The sequence below is a fragment of the Bombina bombina genome, chromosome 1 (genome assembly GCF_027579735.1).
Source record: "Bombina bombina isolate aBomBom1 chromosome 1, aBomBom1.pri, whole genome shotgun sequence".
NCBI lineage: Eukaryota > Metazoa > Chordata > Amphibia > Anura > Bombinatoridae > Bombina > Bombina bombina.
The window spans coordinates 931,305,680-931,320,125 of record NC_069499.1 but is presented as its reverse complement, the minus strand read 5'-3'; the positions used below and the strand labels follow the sequence as shown (position 1 = coordinate 931,320,125).

At 38.9% G+C, this 14,446-nt stretch overlaps 1 protein-coding gene across 2 annotated transcripts in view; it reads left to right on the top strand.

The window, feature by feature from the left end:
• Window positions 1-14,446, top strand: part of LOC128647281 (bactericidal permeability-increasing protein) — a 103,341-nt gene that overhangs the window by 77,196 nt on the left and 11,699 nt on the right. For both annotated transcript variants that reach the window (XM_053700126.1, XM_053700090.1), the window contains exons 10-12: window positions 1,289-1,348; window positions 2,076-2,246; window positions 13,194-13,261. In XM_053700126.1, coding sequence (XP_053556101.1) covers window positions 1,289-1,348; window positions 2,076-2,246; window positions 13,194-13,261 — 299 coding nt within the window. The remainder of the gene's footprint in view (window positions 1-1,288; window positions 1,349-2,075; window positions 2,247-13,193; window positions 13,262-14,446) is intronic.

Below are 14,446 nucleotides of genomic sequence, written 5' to 3'. Positions count from 1 at the left end.
ATCATGTTACTATCTATGATTTAGAGTCTAATATTCTGGCACCGTACATTGTCCTAGTAATGACTTACCTAGTCCTTTTGTGAACATGATTGTATTTAGAAACATTGTTTTAGCCTAGCTATATGGCATAATGCCGGCTGTGCTAAGAGGTGGAAACGTCACCTCATTGAAAAAATAGCGTTCTGCTGGTGTGGCCTGAGGTGCTCAGTGATAAACGCTGCAGACAAATAAAGGAACTTTCAGCATGAAGTATTTTATACTTCATGACTTAAAGTCCCCTTTAATTGTTGCACTGGTAAATCCTAGAGTTTCAAAAAAGCTAGGATTTACCATCACTTTACCAAATATGAGTTAAAAAATGTTTTAGACTGGCAATAAGGACATCCTTCATGACAGCATTGAGAGAATCTCACTGTAAATAGGGTTTACATTACTCCAGTGCATTTAGGTAAATGGTTTATAAATAGTACATCGTTATGCCCTAAATGTTGTTTAGTACAAGCGGATACGATGCACTGGTTTTGGTCATTCCCAAAAATAAGACAGTTCTGGAGTAAAGTCAACTACAAGCTTAATAAAGCAATAGAAAAGAATCTTATTTTAGATCCGAAAGATATATGTTTTTTGTGCTCTCTAGAAAAATGTAGAGATTTTAGGTTGGTAAATAAAATTATTGTCTATTTATTGTTTGTTGTAATAAATTTCCTTTGAAAAGGCTCCTGTACACATAAATTGATAACCACTAGAGGAGGTAGATGCACAATTAAAGTATTTTGGAAGACAAGTGTTGTTTTTTAACAACGTTGAATGAAATGATATACAAATGTAACCACTAGGTGGCAGTATAGATTTGCCCAGTACAATTGTTTGGCGCCTAAAATGGCTATTTAAACACTGAATTTAAAAACTTTTGTCAGGCATGAGTAAGGGCTAGGTGTTAGCCCGAAACGTTGCTGTATATTTGTTGACCATATGTGAAAAATAAAGGTCTTTTAATTCATCACAGCTGGAGATATCTCTTTTTTGTTGATGCGCACATAGGCATGGTAAGCCTTCTCCGTGTGCTGTGAACTGTGGGTGCTGTTTCCTATTCTCACAAATTTCCTGGACCTCACTGCATGGTTTATGTGTTGGGGTATCTTTTGCCTCCTCCTAGTGGTCAGGAGAGGAATTACTTCACGTGATGACTCACCATCTGATGAAAGAAATACCTGTTTAATGTAACATTTATTTTTTATTTTTTTAATTAATACTGCTAGGTGGTAATTGTATTTTCTGTTCATTTCAGATACCTAAAGAATCTCCCCTGCGACTAAACATAAAAAGTTTAGGGATCTATGCTCCAGAGGTGAGAAACATTTTTGTATTTTGTATTTGTTTTTGTCCATATATACTCTTTGTTCAGATGTGATCTTTGTGTTCAGGTACTGAATCTTTATGCCCATTCCATATGTCTGCAGGATATTGTGTTACTGTTTACAGGGATTTTTTACTACCCAATCCATATGTCAAGTGAGTTGAATGTCTCTATCAAATGTCAGATGTAACTTTGCTAATTAAATGTTTCAATATCTAGGTTTTATGCCTTTAAGCCTGGGATAGACTCTTAATTTTCAAACGTTGCATCCAAGTATGATGCCTCTGAATCGCTCCCTGGTTTTTAGTTAGTGTGTCCTATCTCACAGCATTATCGTGTTGCTTAATTGTGTTGTGACCAGAAGTCACCTTATTTAAAGGGACAATGTACTCTGAAACACAGCTGATAAGAGTTAATTGTTTTCAAAGCAGCTGCAGAAACAGTCTTTCAAATGGGCTGTACTCTCCCAACCAGATTGGGTGGTTGATTTCTTCTAGGTTTTCTCTAGCAAATACCATAGTACTGGAATTTTCGTATAAATGGCAGTTTTAACAGGCAAAAACAGTTATCTCAAATGACAAATAAAAGTAAATTAACTGTATGTAATCAATTTAAACACTCCAGCGGGTAAAATGGATCATTAGGAACAGATTACAGGGGGTAATTGGTTTACAGTACAATGCCACTTTAAGTGTTTGTCTCTGTTGTTCCTCTTCAGCTTCCCACCCGATTCCCGGATTCCCCTCCAGTTCTCCTTCAGATTTCTGCAAGCTCCCCTCCCTTCGTCAGCTGTCAGAGTAACGCTTTGACCGTTCAGGTGGCCACAGACATTCAGATATTTGCCATGAACCCCAAGCAGCAACTGGCACCTCTTTTCCAGCTGCAATCGGTGGGTGAAATGGGTGGATGATAGAAAGTAAGGGAGCGCAATTTAGAATGATATTAGTGCAACAGTGTGTGTGTAGCTGATAAGGTCGAGAGTGGCTGGTAATTATATTTGTGGAGGTTGTTTTATTTTTATATGAGATATAATTTGAGTTATCAGGGGAGATATTGTAAAGGTACCACTAATCTCCATAAATTAACTAGTTAACAGGATACTTAAATTAATACAAAACATTTTTAAAGGGATATGAAACCCCAAAATGTTGTTTTGTGATTCAGACAGAGCATAACATTTTTAAAAAAGTTTGCAATTTTCTTCTTTTATTAAATGTTTAATTTCCATGAAGAGATATCTAGGTAGGCATCTAGAGCACTATATGGCAGGAAATAGTGCTCTTATAAATGGATAACATTCTTGCAAAACTGCTGTCATAAAGTGCTCCAGAAATGGTCCTGCTCCTAAGCATACGTCCTTGCCTTTCAACAAAAGATACCAAGAGAATGAAGAAAAAATAATAATCGAAGTAAATTAGAAGGATGTTTAAAATCGCGTGCTCTATCTGAATTATAAAAGAAGAAATTTGGGTTTCATATCCCTTTAAGGATTTAAAATTAGTATTCCATAAATGCATTGCTGGACATATATGTATATGGAAAATCAAATCTTTATTGAGCTGCTGTCCTATTTGAATGGAAAATTACTATTCATTTTTCACTATATATATTATGCAAATATATCTATCTGTTTGATGTAAAAAATATATTTAATATCGTAGTAAACTCAAAGGAAATCAGAAGCAGAAAGGGCAAAAAATAAAATGCTATAAATTCATACACTCCTAAATATTGTATATATAAATTATTTTTACTTTTTCTGCTCATCCTATTAAAAAAAAAAATTAAAAATGCCTTGAATATCAATATAGACAAGTACAAGGTTTATATACCATGGAACTTCCACCTCATTTTATCACTCTTAAGAAAGTATCCAGTGAGTTATTGCAATTTTGTCATTTACACCATAATGAGTAGCAGGTTATGTGACTCATCCTTTACATTTTTTTTTAAAAAGCGCTACTGATTATAATGAGAGGACTTGTGTGTTAGTTTCGCTTCGGTAGATGTGGTTGCACCGTTGTTGAGTATCATCCAGTCATAGAGTCGTACAGATCACTGTACAAGAAAAGGGTATGTGAGACTAGGGTTCCCACCATTCTTGGGCGCGATCCGATATAGATCGCAGTTTGCGGCGCAAGCGAGGGAACCGGCGTCGCCCGCAGTTTCAGCTCGCAACTCGAGCTATCCCATATAGGTCGCCGTCAGATGCTAACGTGCCGTAAGTCTGACAAACCAGCGATGTCCAGAAATCTGCGCAAGTACAAATTTCTGGCGTCGCCAGTGACTTGCGGCACGTTAGAAACTGCCGGCGCCTGTAAAACCTGACTAAAGTCTAAAACACCCGCACTGTCTAACACGCCTCCCTAACATAGCCCGCACTGTCTAACACGCCTCCCTAACATAGCCCGCACTGTCTAACACGCCTCCCTAACATAGCCCGCACTGTCTAACCCTCTATCCGCTATCCCCCCTCACTAGCCTAACAATAAAAAAGCTATTAACCCCTAAACCGCCGCTCCCGTACCCCGCCGCAACCTAATAAAGTTATTAACCCCTAAACCGCCGCTCCCGTACCCCGCCGCCAGCTATATTATATCTATAACCCCCTAAAGTGAGCCCCTAACACCGCCGCCATCTATATTAATATTATTAACCCCTAATGTAAGCCCCTTACACCGCCGCCATCTCTATTAAAATGATTAACCCCTAATTTAATCTACCTACCCCGCCGCCAGCTATATTATCTATATTAACCCTAAGTATATTATAGTTAATATAGTTATTACATTATATATATTAACTATATTAACCCTAATTATATTAGGGTTAATATAGTTACTATAGTATTTATATTAACTATATTAACTCTATCTAACCCTAACACCCCTAACTAAATTTATATTAAATTAATCTAATTCATTTATAAACTAAAATATTCCTATTTAAATCTAAATACTTACCTATAAAATAAACCCTAAGATAGCTACAATATAATTAATAATTACATTGTAGCTATGTTAGGGTTAATATTTATTTTACAGGTAAATTGTTAATTATTTTAACTAGGTATAATAGATATTAAATAGTTATTAACTATTTAATATCTACCTAGTTAAAATAATTACCCAATTACCTGTAAAATAAATCCTAACCTAAGTTACAAATACACCTACACTATCAATAAATTAAATAAACTACAAAAATCTATCTAAAAATACAATTAAATTAACTAAACTAAATTACAAAAAAAAACAAACACTAAATTACAAAAAATAAAAAAAAGATTACAAGATTTTTAAGCTAATTACACCTATTCTAAGCCCCCTAATAAAATAATAAACCCCCAAAATAAAAAAAATTCCCTGCCCTATTCTAAATTAAACAAATTTCAAAGCTCTTTACCTTACCAGCCCTTAAAAGGGCCTTTTGTGGGGCATGCCCCAAAGAATTCAGCTCTTTTGCATACAGCAAATACAATCCCCCCCCATTACAACCCACCACCCACATACCCCTATTCTAAAACCACCCAAACCCCCCTTAAAAAAGCCTAACACTACCCCCCTGAAGATCTCCCTACCTTGTCTTCACCACACCGGGCCGAACTCCTGATCCGATCCGGACGATGTCTTCCTCCAAGCGGCAAAGAAGAATTCTTCCTCCGGCGATGTCTTCCTCCAAGCGGCAAAGAAGAATTCTTCCTCCGGCGACATCTTCCTCCAAGCGGCAGCAAAGTCTTCATTCTTCCGGCGGCATCTTCAATCTTCTTTCTTCGCTCCGCCGCCGCGGAGCATCCATCCCGGCCGACTGCTGTACTACGAATGAGGTACCTTTAAATGACGTCATCCAAGATGGCGTCCGCCGAATTCCGATTGGCTGATAGGATTCTATCAGCCAATCGGAATTAAGTTAGAAAAATCTGATTGGCTGATTGAATCAGCCAATCAGATTCAAGTTCAATCCGATTGGCTGATCCAATCAGCCAATCAGATTCAGCTCGCATTCTATTGGATGTTCCGATCAGCCAATAGAATGCGAGCTCAATCTGATTGGCTGTTCGGATCAGCCAATTGGATTGAACTTGAATCTGATTGGCTGATTCAATCAGATTTTTCTAACTTAATTCCGATTGGCTGATAGAATCCTATCAGCCAATCGGAATTCGGCGGACGCCATCTTGGATGACGTCATTTAAAGGTACCTCATTCGTAGTACAGCAGTCGGCCGGGATGGATGCTCCGCGGCGGCGGAGCGAAGAAAGAAGATTGAAGATGCCGCCGGAAGAATGAAGACTTTGCTGCCGCTTGGAGGAAGACGTCGCCGGAGGAAGAATTCTTCTTTGCCGCTTGGAGGAAGACCTCGCCCGGATCGGATCAGGAGTTCGGCCCGGTGTGGTGAAGACAAGGTAGGGAGATCTTCAGGGGGGTAGTGTAAGGCTTTTTTAAGGGGGGTTTGGGTGGTTTTAGAATAGGGGTATGTGGGTGGTGGGTTGTAATGGGGGGGGGATTGTATTTGTTGTATGCAAAAGAGCTGAATTCTTTGGGGCATGCCCCACAAAAGGCCCTTTTAAGGGCTGGTAAGGTAAAGAGCTTTGAAATTTGTTTAATTTAGAATAGGGCAGGGAATTTTTTTTATTTTGGGGGTTTATTATTTTATTAGGGGGCTTAGAATAGGTGTAATTAGCTTAAAAATCTTGTAATCTTTTTTTTATTTTTTGTAATTTAGTGTTTGTTTGTTTTTGTAATTTAGTTTAGTTAATTTAATTGTATTTTTAGATAGATGTTTGTAGTTTATTTAATTTATTGATAGTGTAGGTGTATTTGTAACTTAGGTTAGGATTTATTTTACAGGTAATTGGGTAATTATTTTAACTAGGTAGATATTAAATAGTTAATAACTATTTAATATCTATTATACCTAGTTAAAATAATTAACAATTTACCTGTAAAATAAATATTAACCCTAACATAGCTACAATGTAATTATTAATTATATTGTAGCTATCTTAGGGTTTATTTTATAGGTAAGTATTTAGATTTAAATAGGAATATTTTAGTTTATAAATGAATTAGATTAATTTAATATAAATTTAGTTAGGGGTGTTAGGGTTAGATAGAGTTAATATAGTTAATATAAATACTATAGTAACTATATTAACCCTAATATAATTAGGGTTAATATAGTTAATATATATAATGTAATACCTATATTAACTATAATATACTTAGGGTTAATATAGATAATATAGCTGGCGGCGGGGTAGGTAGATTAAATTAGGGGTTAATCATTTTAATAGAGATGGCGGCGGTGTAAGGGGCTTACATTAGGGGTTAATAATATTAATATAGCTGGCGGCGGTATAGGGGGATTAGATTAGGGGTTAATAATTTTTATATAGGTGGCGGCGGTGTAAGGGGTCAGATTAGGGGATAGATAAGGTAGATGGCGGCGGTTTTAGGGGCTCACAGTAGGGGGTTAGTTTATGTAGATGGCGGCGGGGTCCGGGAGCGGCGGTTTAGGGGTTAAGAACTTTATTAGGGATTTCGGGGGGGGGGGGGATCGCGGTTGACAGGTAGATAGACATTGCGCATGCGTTAGGTTTTATTTAGCAGATCGCGGTTGACAGGGAGATAGACATTGCGCATGCGTTAGGTGTTAGGTTTATTTTCTAGTTAGTTTAGGGAGTTACGGGGCTCCAATAGTCAGCGTAAGGCTTCTTACGGCTGCTTTTTGTGGCGAGGTGAAAATGGAGTAAGTTTTCTCCATTTTCGCCACGTAAGTCCTTACGCTGCATATTGGATACCAAACTGCGCTGGTTTGGTATACCTGCCTATGGCCCAAAAAACTACGGGCGACGGCAGAAATATACGCGCCTAACTTCTAGGTTACGCCGTATATAGGATACCAAATCAGCGTAAATATTGGCGTCGCCGGCTTTTGCGGGCGACGCTTTATATCGGATCGACCCCCTTGTTGTTACCATCTATGCTAATTAGCATACATTTACATAAATATACAGCAAGTCAAAAACTAAAGCTAATAGGATGAAAGTTTCACCATAACTGGTCTTTATTTCTGTATTTATTCTGTATTATCTACATTATGGCCAATAAATACTGATTGGGTGGCATTCCTATGTACAGGGCATTTATAAGGGTTGATAGTGCTAAATTAATAATTGGGGCTTCTATGGCACTGCCAAGCATAGCTCTAGAATGGCATCTGTTAAAGACCAGACCTGACAGAAAGGGAGTCAGAAACACAGTGTCATATTAAAATAGAGATATAATAGAGGTTTAATAATGGTGGGGTTGTACAAGAAGAGTGTGAAGTTGCAATATAATGTTTTTCTTAACAATGTTACCTGCTGATGACTTATGAAATGTCAGCCAGCATGTTGCAGCTGGCAATGACCACAGTGATGTTTTAAAGGGACACTGAACCCACATTTTTTCTTTCATGATTGAGATAGAGGCCTCTAGTTATCAAGCCGTCAACCGCAAATACGCTGGAATTCCACAGCGTATTTGTGGCGAGGCTGATTCGCCATAGTTATCAACCTCTACTGCCCGGCAAAAGTAGAATATAGTGACGCAACATACGATCCGCCGGACTCAGTCTGACACAGATCGATGGTTACGTCACTACAGATGTTCCGAACGCAAGTTCGGCACAATCTGACTACTTTTGGTAGTTATCAAACTACTACCAGGTACGCTCGGCACTATTCCGGCCCAGCGTACCTGGATTTCAATCTGCCGCCCTGGAGGCGGCGGATCCCATAGGAATCAATGGGAGTCTGACCATAGCGAAAGCTCATGTTCGCTGCTGCCCGATATCCCATTGATACCTATGGGAGATGTCTGCACCTAACACCCTAACATGTACTCCGAGTCTAAACACCCCTAATCTGTCCCCCCCTACACCGCCGCACCTAAATAAATGTATTACCCCCTAAACCGCCGCTCCCAGACCCCGCCGCAACTATATTAAACATGTTAACCCCTAAACCGCCACTCCCTGACCCCGCCACCACCTACATTATACATACTAATCTGCCACCCCCTATACCGCCGCCACCTACATAAACTTATTAACCCCTATCCTGCGGATCCCGGACCCCGCCGCAACTAAATCAATTGTTTAACCCCTAAATCGCCGCTCCTGGACCCCGCCACCACCTATATTAAAGTTATTAACCCCTATCCTGCCCCCCCTATACCACCGCCACCTATATTAAAATTATTAACCCATAAACCCAAGTCTAACACTAACACCCCCCTAACTTAAATATTATTTTAATAAATCTAAATAATATTTCTCGTATTAACTAAATTATTCCTATTTAAAACTAAATACTTACCTGTAAAATAAACCCTAAGATAGCTACAATATAAATAATAATTATATTGTAGCTATTTTAGGATTTATATTTATTTTACAGGCAACTTTGTATTTATTTTAACTAGGTACAATAGCTATTAAATAGTTAATAACTATTTAATAGCTACCTAGCTAAAATACTTACATGATTACCTGTAAAATAAATCCTAACCTAAGTTACAATTAAACCTAACACTACACTGTCATTAAATACATTTAAAAAATTACCTACAATTACCTAAACTTAAATTAAATAAACTAAACTATAGTACAAAAAAACAAACACTAAATTACAGAAAATAAAAAAGAAGAAGTTTAAACTAATTACACCTAATCTAAGCCCCCTAATAAAATAATAAAGCCCCCCAAAATAAAAAAATGCCCTACCCTATTCTAAATTACCAAGTAACCAGTTCTTTTACCAGCCCTTAAAAGGGCTTTTTGCGGGGCATTGCCCCAAAGTAATCAGCTCTTTTACCTGTAAAAAAAAATACAACCCCCCCAACATTAAAACCCACCACCCACATACCCCTACTCTAACCCACCCAAACCCCCCTTAAAAAAACCTGGAGCTGTCTTCCCCTAACCGGGCCGAAATCTTCATCCAAGGTGCACAGAGGAGGTCCTCCATCCGATTGAAGTCTTCATCTAGGCGGCATCTTCAATCTTCATCCATCTGGAGCGGAGCCATCTTCAAAGGAGCCGACACGGAGCCATCCTCTTCAACCGACCACTGAACGACGAATGAAGGTTCCTTTAAGGGACGTCATCCAAGATGGCGTCCCTCGAATTCCGATTGGCTGATAGGATTCTATCAGCCAATCGGAATTAAGGTAGGAAAAATCTGATTGGCTGATTTATTCAGCCAATCAGATTGAAGTTCAATCCGATTGGCTGATCCAATCAGCCAATTGGATTGAGCACACATTCTATTGGCTGATCCAATCAGCCAATCGGATTGAACTTCAATCTGATTGGCTGATGGCATCAACCAATTGGATTTTTCCTACCTTAATTCCGATTGGCTGATAGAATCCTATCAGCCAATCGGAATTTGAGGAACGCCATCTTGGATGACGTCCCTTAAAGGAACCTTCATTCGTCGTTCAGTCGTCGGTTGAAGAGGATGGCTCCGTGTCAGCTCCTTTGAAGATGGCTCCGCTCCGGATGGATGAAGATTGAAGACGCCGCCTGGATGAAGACTTCAATCGGATGGATGACCTCCTCTGCGCACCTTGAATGAAGATTTCGGCCCGGTTGGGTGAAGACGGCTCCAGGTAGGGTGATCTTCAGGGGCTTAGCGTTAGGTTTCTTTAAGGGGGGTTTGGGTGGGTTAGAGTAGGGGTATGTGGGTGGTGGGTTTTAATGTTGGGGGGGGTTGTATTTTTTTTTACAGGTAAAAGAGCTGATTACTTTGGGGCAATGCCCCGCAAAAAGCCCTTTTAAGGGCTGGTAAAAAAGCTGGTTACTTGGTAAGAATAGGGTAGGGCATTTTTTTATTTTGGGGAGCTTTATTATTTTATTAGGGGGCTTAGATTAGGTGTAATTAGTTTAAACTTCTTGTAATTCTTTTTTATTTTCTGTAATTTAGTGGGGGGGTTTTGTACTATAGTTTAGTTTATTTAATTTAATTTTAGGTAATTGTAGTTACTTTATTTAATTTATTTAATGATAGCGTAGTGTTAGGTTTAATTGTAACTTAGGTTAGGATTTATTTTACAGGTAATTTTGTAAGTATTTTAGCTAGGTAGCTATTAAATAGTTATTAACTATTTAATAGCTATTGTACCTAGTTAAAATAAATACAAAGTTGCCTGTAAAATAAATATAAATCCTAAAATAGCTACAATGTAACTATTAGTTATATTGTAGCTATCTTAGGGTTTATTTTACAGGTAAGTATTTAGTTTTAAATAGGAATAATTTAGTTAATAATAGTAAGTTTTATTTAGATTTATTAAAATAATATTAAAGTTAGGGGGGTGTTAGTGTTAGTGTTAGACTTAGGTTTAGGGGTTAATAAGTTTAATATAGGTGGCTGCGGGGTCCGGGAGTGGCGGTTTATGGGTTAAACATTTAATTTAGTTGCGGCGGGGTCCGGGAGCGGCGGTTTAGGGGTTAAAAATTTATTTAGTTGCGGCGGGGTCCGGGATCCGCAGGATAGGGGTTAATAACTTGAATATAGGTTGCGGCGGTGTAGTGGGGGGCAGGATAGGGGTTAATAACTTTAAAATAGGTGGCGGTGGGCTCCGGGTGCGGCGGTTTAGGGGTTAATACATTTATTATAGTTGCGACGGGGTCCAGGAGCGGCGGTTTAGGGGGTAATAACTTTATTTAGTTGTGGGGGGCTCCGGGAGCGGCAGTTTAGGGGGTAAAACAGTGTAGTTTAGTGTGGGTGCTTAGTGACAGGCTATCAAAAAAGCTGCGAAGAACCCGATGAGCAGCGAGATCGATGACTGTCTGGCTTCTTGACAGATTTTTTGATAACTTTGGCGAACGTATTCAAGTCCGCGGCGGCGATGGTAAGCGAGAATAGGCGAGCGTATTGGGCTAGCAAATGCAGCTAAGTAGACGGCTTCATACATAGAGGCCAGAGAATGTAATTTTAAGCAACTATCTAATTTACTCCTGTTATCAATTGTTCTTCATTCTCTTGCTATCTGTATTTGAAAAAGAAGGCATCTACGCTAAGGAGCCAGCCAAATTTTAGTTCAGTACCCTGGACAGCATTTGTTTATTGGTGGGTGAATGTATCCACCAATCAGCAAGAACAACCCAGGTTGTTCACCAAAAATGGTTCGGCATTTAAACTTACATTCTTGCTTTTCAAATAAAGATACTAAGAGAATGAAGCAAATTTGATAATAGGAGTAAATTAGAAAGTTGCTGAAAATTGAATGCTCTATCTGAATCATGAAAGAAATAATTTGGATTCAGTGTCCCTTCAGTGTCAAGACAGTGTTAGTTTTGAAATACAGATGCTTTTACACAAGTGATTAGGAGGGCACTCTTATGTACCAGCACATGACAGTGTTTGCCGGGACAAGTTTGAGCCGCTCTGTACCATGGTTGTTTTCTACAAGTGCACCTTTGTTTAACCTCTTTACTGATGTGTTGTCTGTAATATTTTGTCATTTTTCTTTTTTTTTCTTTCAACTTGTGGCATACATGGGTCATTTATAAGTAACAGACAGTTCAGATGATGGGGTCTATTTATTAAAGGGCTTGCGGACCTGATCCGACAGTGCGGATCAGGTCCGCAAGACCTCGCAGAATGCGGAGAGCAATACGCTCTCCGCATTTAACATTGCACCAGCAGCTCACAAGAGCTGCTGGTACAACGCCGCTCCCTGCTGACTCACGGCCAATGGGCCACCAGCAGGGAGCTGTCAATCAACCCGATCGTACTTGATCGGGTTGATTTCTGGCGATTCCTGTCCGCCTGCTCAGAGCTCGCCTGCTGAAGACTCGCCAGAAACACGGACCCACAAGCTTGATAAATGGGCCCCGAAAGTCTGGTTGCAGCCTGTATTTGTAAGTCCGTATAAAAGTTCTTAAGTTTTTGCTGCAGTGTTTTGGACTCTGTCATCATGTTCTACTTGTAGCCCATTGCACTTTTACTTGCAAATTTCCAATACTTTTATAACTTTTTAACGCCGTTGCGGCATTCTATTCCGTCCTAACCGCGCTGGGCTTTAGCGCCGTTAAGACAAAATAGAATGTCCAAGCCGATTGGCTGTCCTGAAGCCAATGGTGCTTCCTAGATAGGATCGCAGTCTGGAGAACGTGCCTAGCTTCATAGGGACGCCCCCCTGACCCGATCCCATCATTGAAATCTCGCGATCACCTACACGATTGCGGGATTTCAATTTGTCAAAATGACCCTGTCATGAAAGGGTTAATAAACAAAACCATAAACAATATACAATAATAATTTCTATGTAATAGACAGTATGTATGGATATATACAGATCCTGAACTGTTTAATTTGTATTATTGTGATATGCCGCCTTGTGGTGTCATCAGAGTGAAGGATGGGAGATCCATACATTTTGGTTAGTATTTATCATTATAGTGGGTAGGAAGGGGTGTTTATCTTTTTGTACCTTATATAAGGGAGCATGGTATAGGGGGAACTGAGGTAGTTATGTAGGAACATTATTTCTGCGTGCGTGCTGAGCGTATTAGATATGAGGTAGTGATACCTTTCTAGTTTAAGGTTGTTCTGTGTTTCATGTAACTACATTTGTAGAGTGGGGATTGTTTCTTTTTTCCACATTCGTGGAATAAGTTGGTGCGCACTATTTATCATAATTTGTAACAGTTTAATATTTTGGCATTTCTAATGGCATCAGCATTAGTTTTATTGGCATTTTGTATTCAGCATTTAATAGTAATTATCAATCAAATGTGCAAATTGTTTATAGGGCTGTCATTTCTACCTTTTTTATAGGACGGAGAATTTCAGGTTGACTTATTGTTGTCTGAACAGAGCCTTGGAGCTCAACTAGCAGAAAAAAAGTGAGTAACTCCCAGAAATCATAAAATCGTCCTATAATCTATTACACATGGGCAGTTCTTTTCTCTTTTCTTTTTTCTTGCCCCTCAGACAAATTTATGCAGACGTCCGTGCTATTACATATCTTATTTATTTGCCTTTACTTTATAACTTCATCTTTTACTTACGTGTTCCTAATCTATTATCAGCTTCATAATACTCTCTCCCAGAAATTACATCTGTAGCCTCCCTGCAAAATATGACATTGTAGTTGTTTTTTAAATCACACACTCTTATTGGTCCCTTCGTTTGTATATATACTTTCTCTATCAAATGCCAAACATGTGCACTATCCCTTCCCTCCTCACACAACTAAACCCCTACCCTTGATGTTACATAAATATCCAACTACAAATGCCTCTTTCTTTCACATGCCAGTGCCTCTTCCCTCTTTATCCCTGTGTCACACACACATCTTTTTCTAAAAGGCATTTGTGTACCCTCTGTATATCACACGTGGGGTAAGTGTACCCCTGGGTATACCTGGAGCATTAGCAAGGGGTACTCAGACACTGGCCTTTCCCTTTTATTGTCCTGATGTAGCTAAATGAAACATTCAGTGCATCACAGTGTTCCTCAGATTTACCCTCAAGCCCCTCTAACAGACCAGGCTGTATTTCCCTTCCTGGACTGGCCAGCTGTTCTTTTGCATTCACTGACTCATCTGTGTTGTTTGGGGGATTTCTCTGTAAATTGTTTTCTTTATTTTTTGTTGCTTTAATATTTTCAAAGGTTTGCAGCATTTGCATTCAGTAAAACTGGCATTTAAAATAAATTCCTGAAAGCAGAAAAATGTATCTGGTACGAATTTGTCATATCATACACCCTTTTCTTCTTTTTTCCTTATATACCCCCACATCACTTATTTCACACCGGTTTCTTACGTCTACATATCACACATCTGTTAAACTCTCTAAATGACCTCTTATAATAATTGTTTCTACTTCTAGGTCTAGATTACATTCCTCTTGTAAATGCTGTAACTTTACCACAGGAATGTAATCTAGTGTGTTACAGCCGCATACATCATTTACCTGTAGTCCCATCTCACACCTGTTCCTTTCTCCTATATTACACTTACCAAGCCACACACATTTGCTTTGCATATCATATGTCTTTATTCTCCAAGATTACACACCTGTATAAAT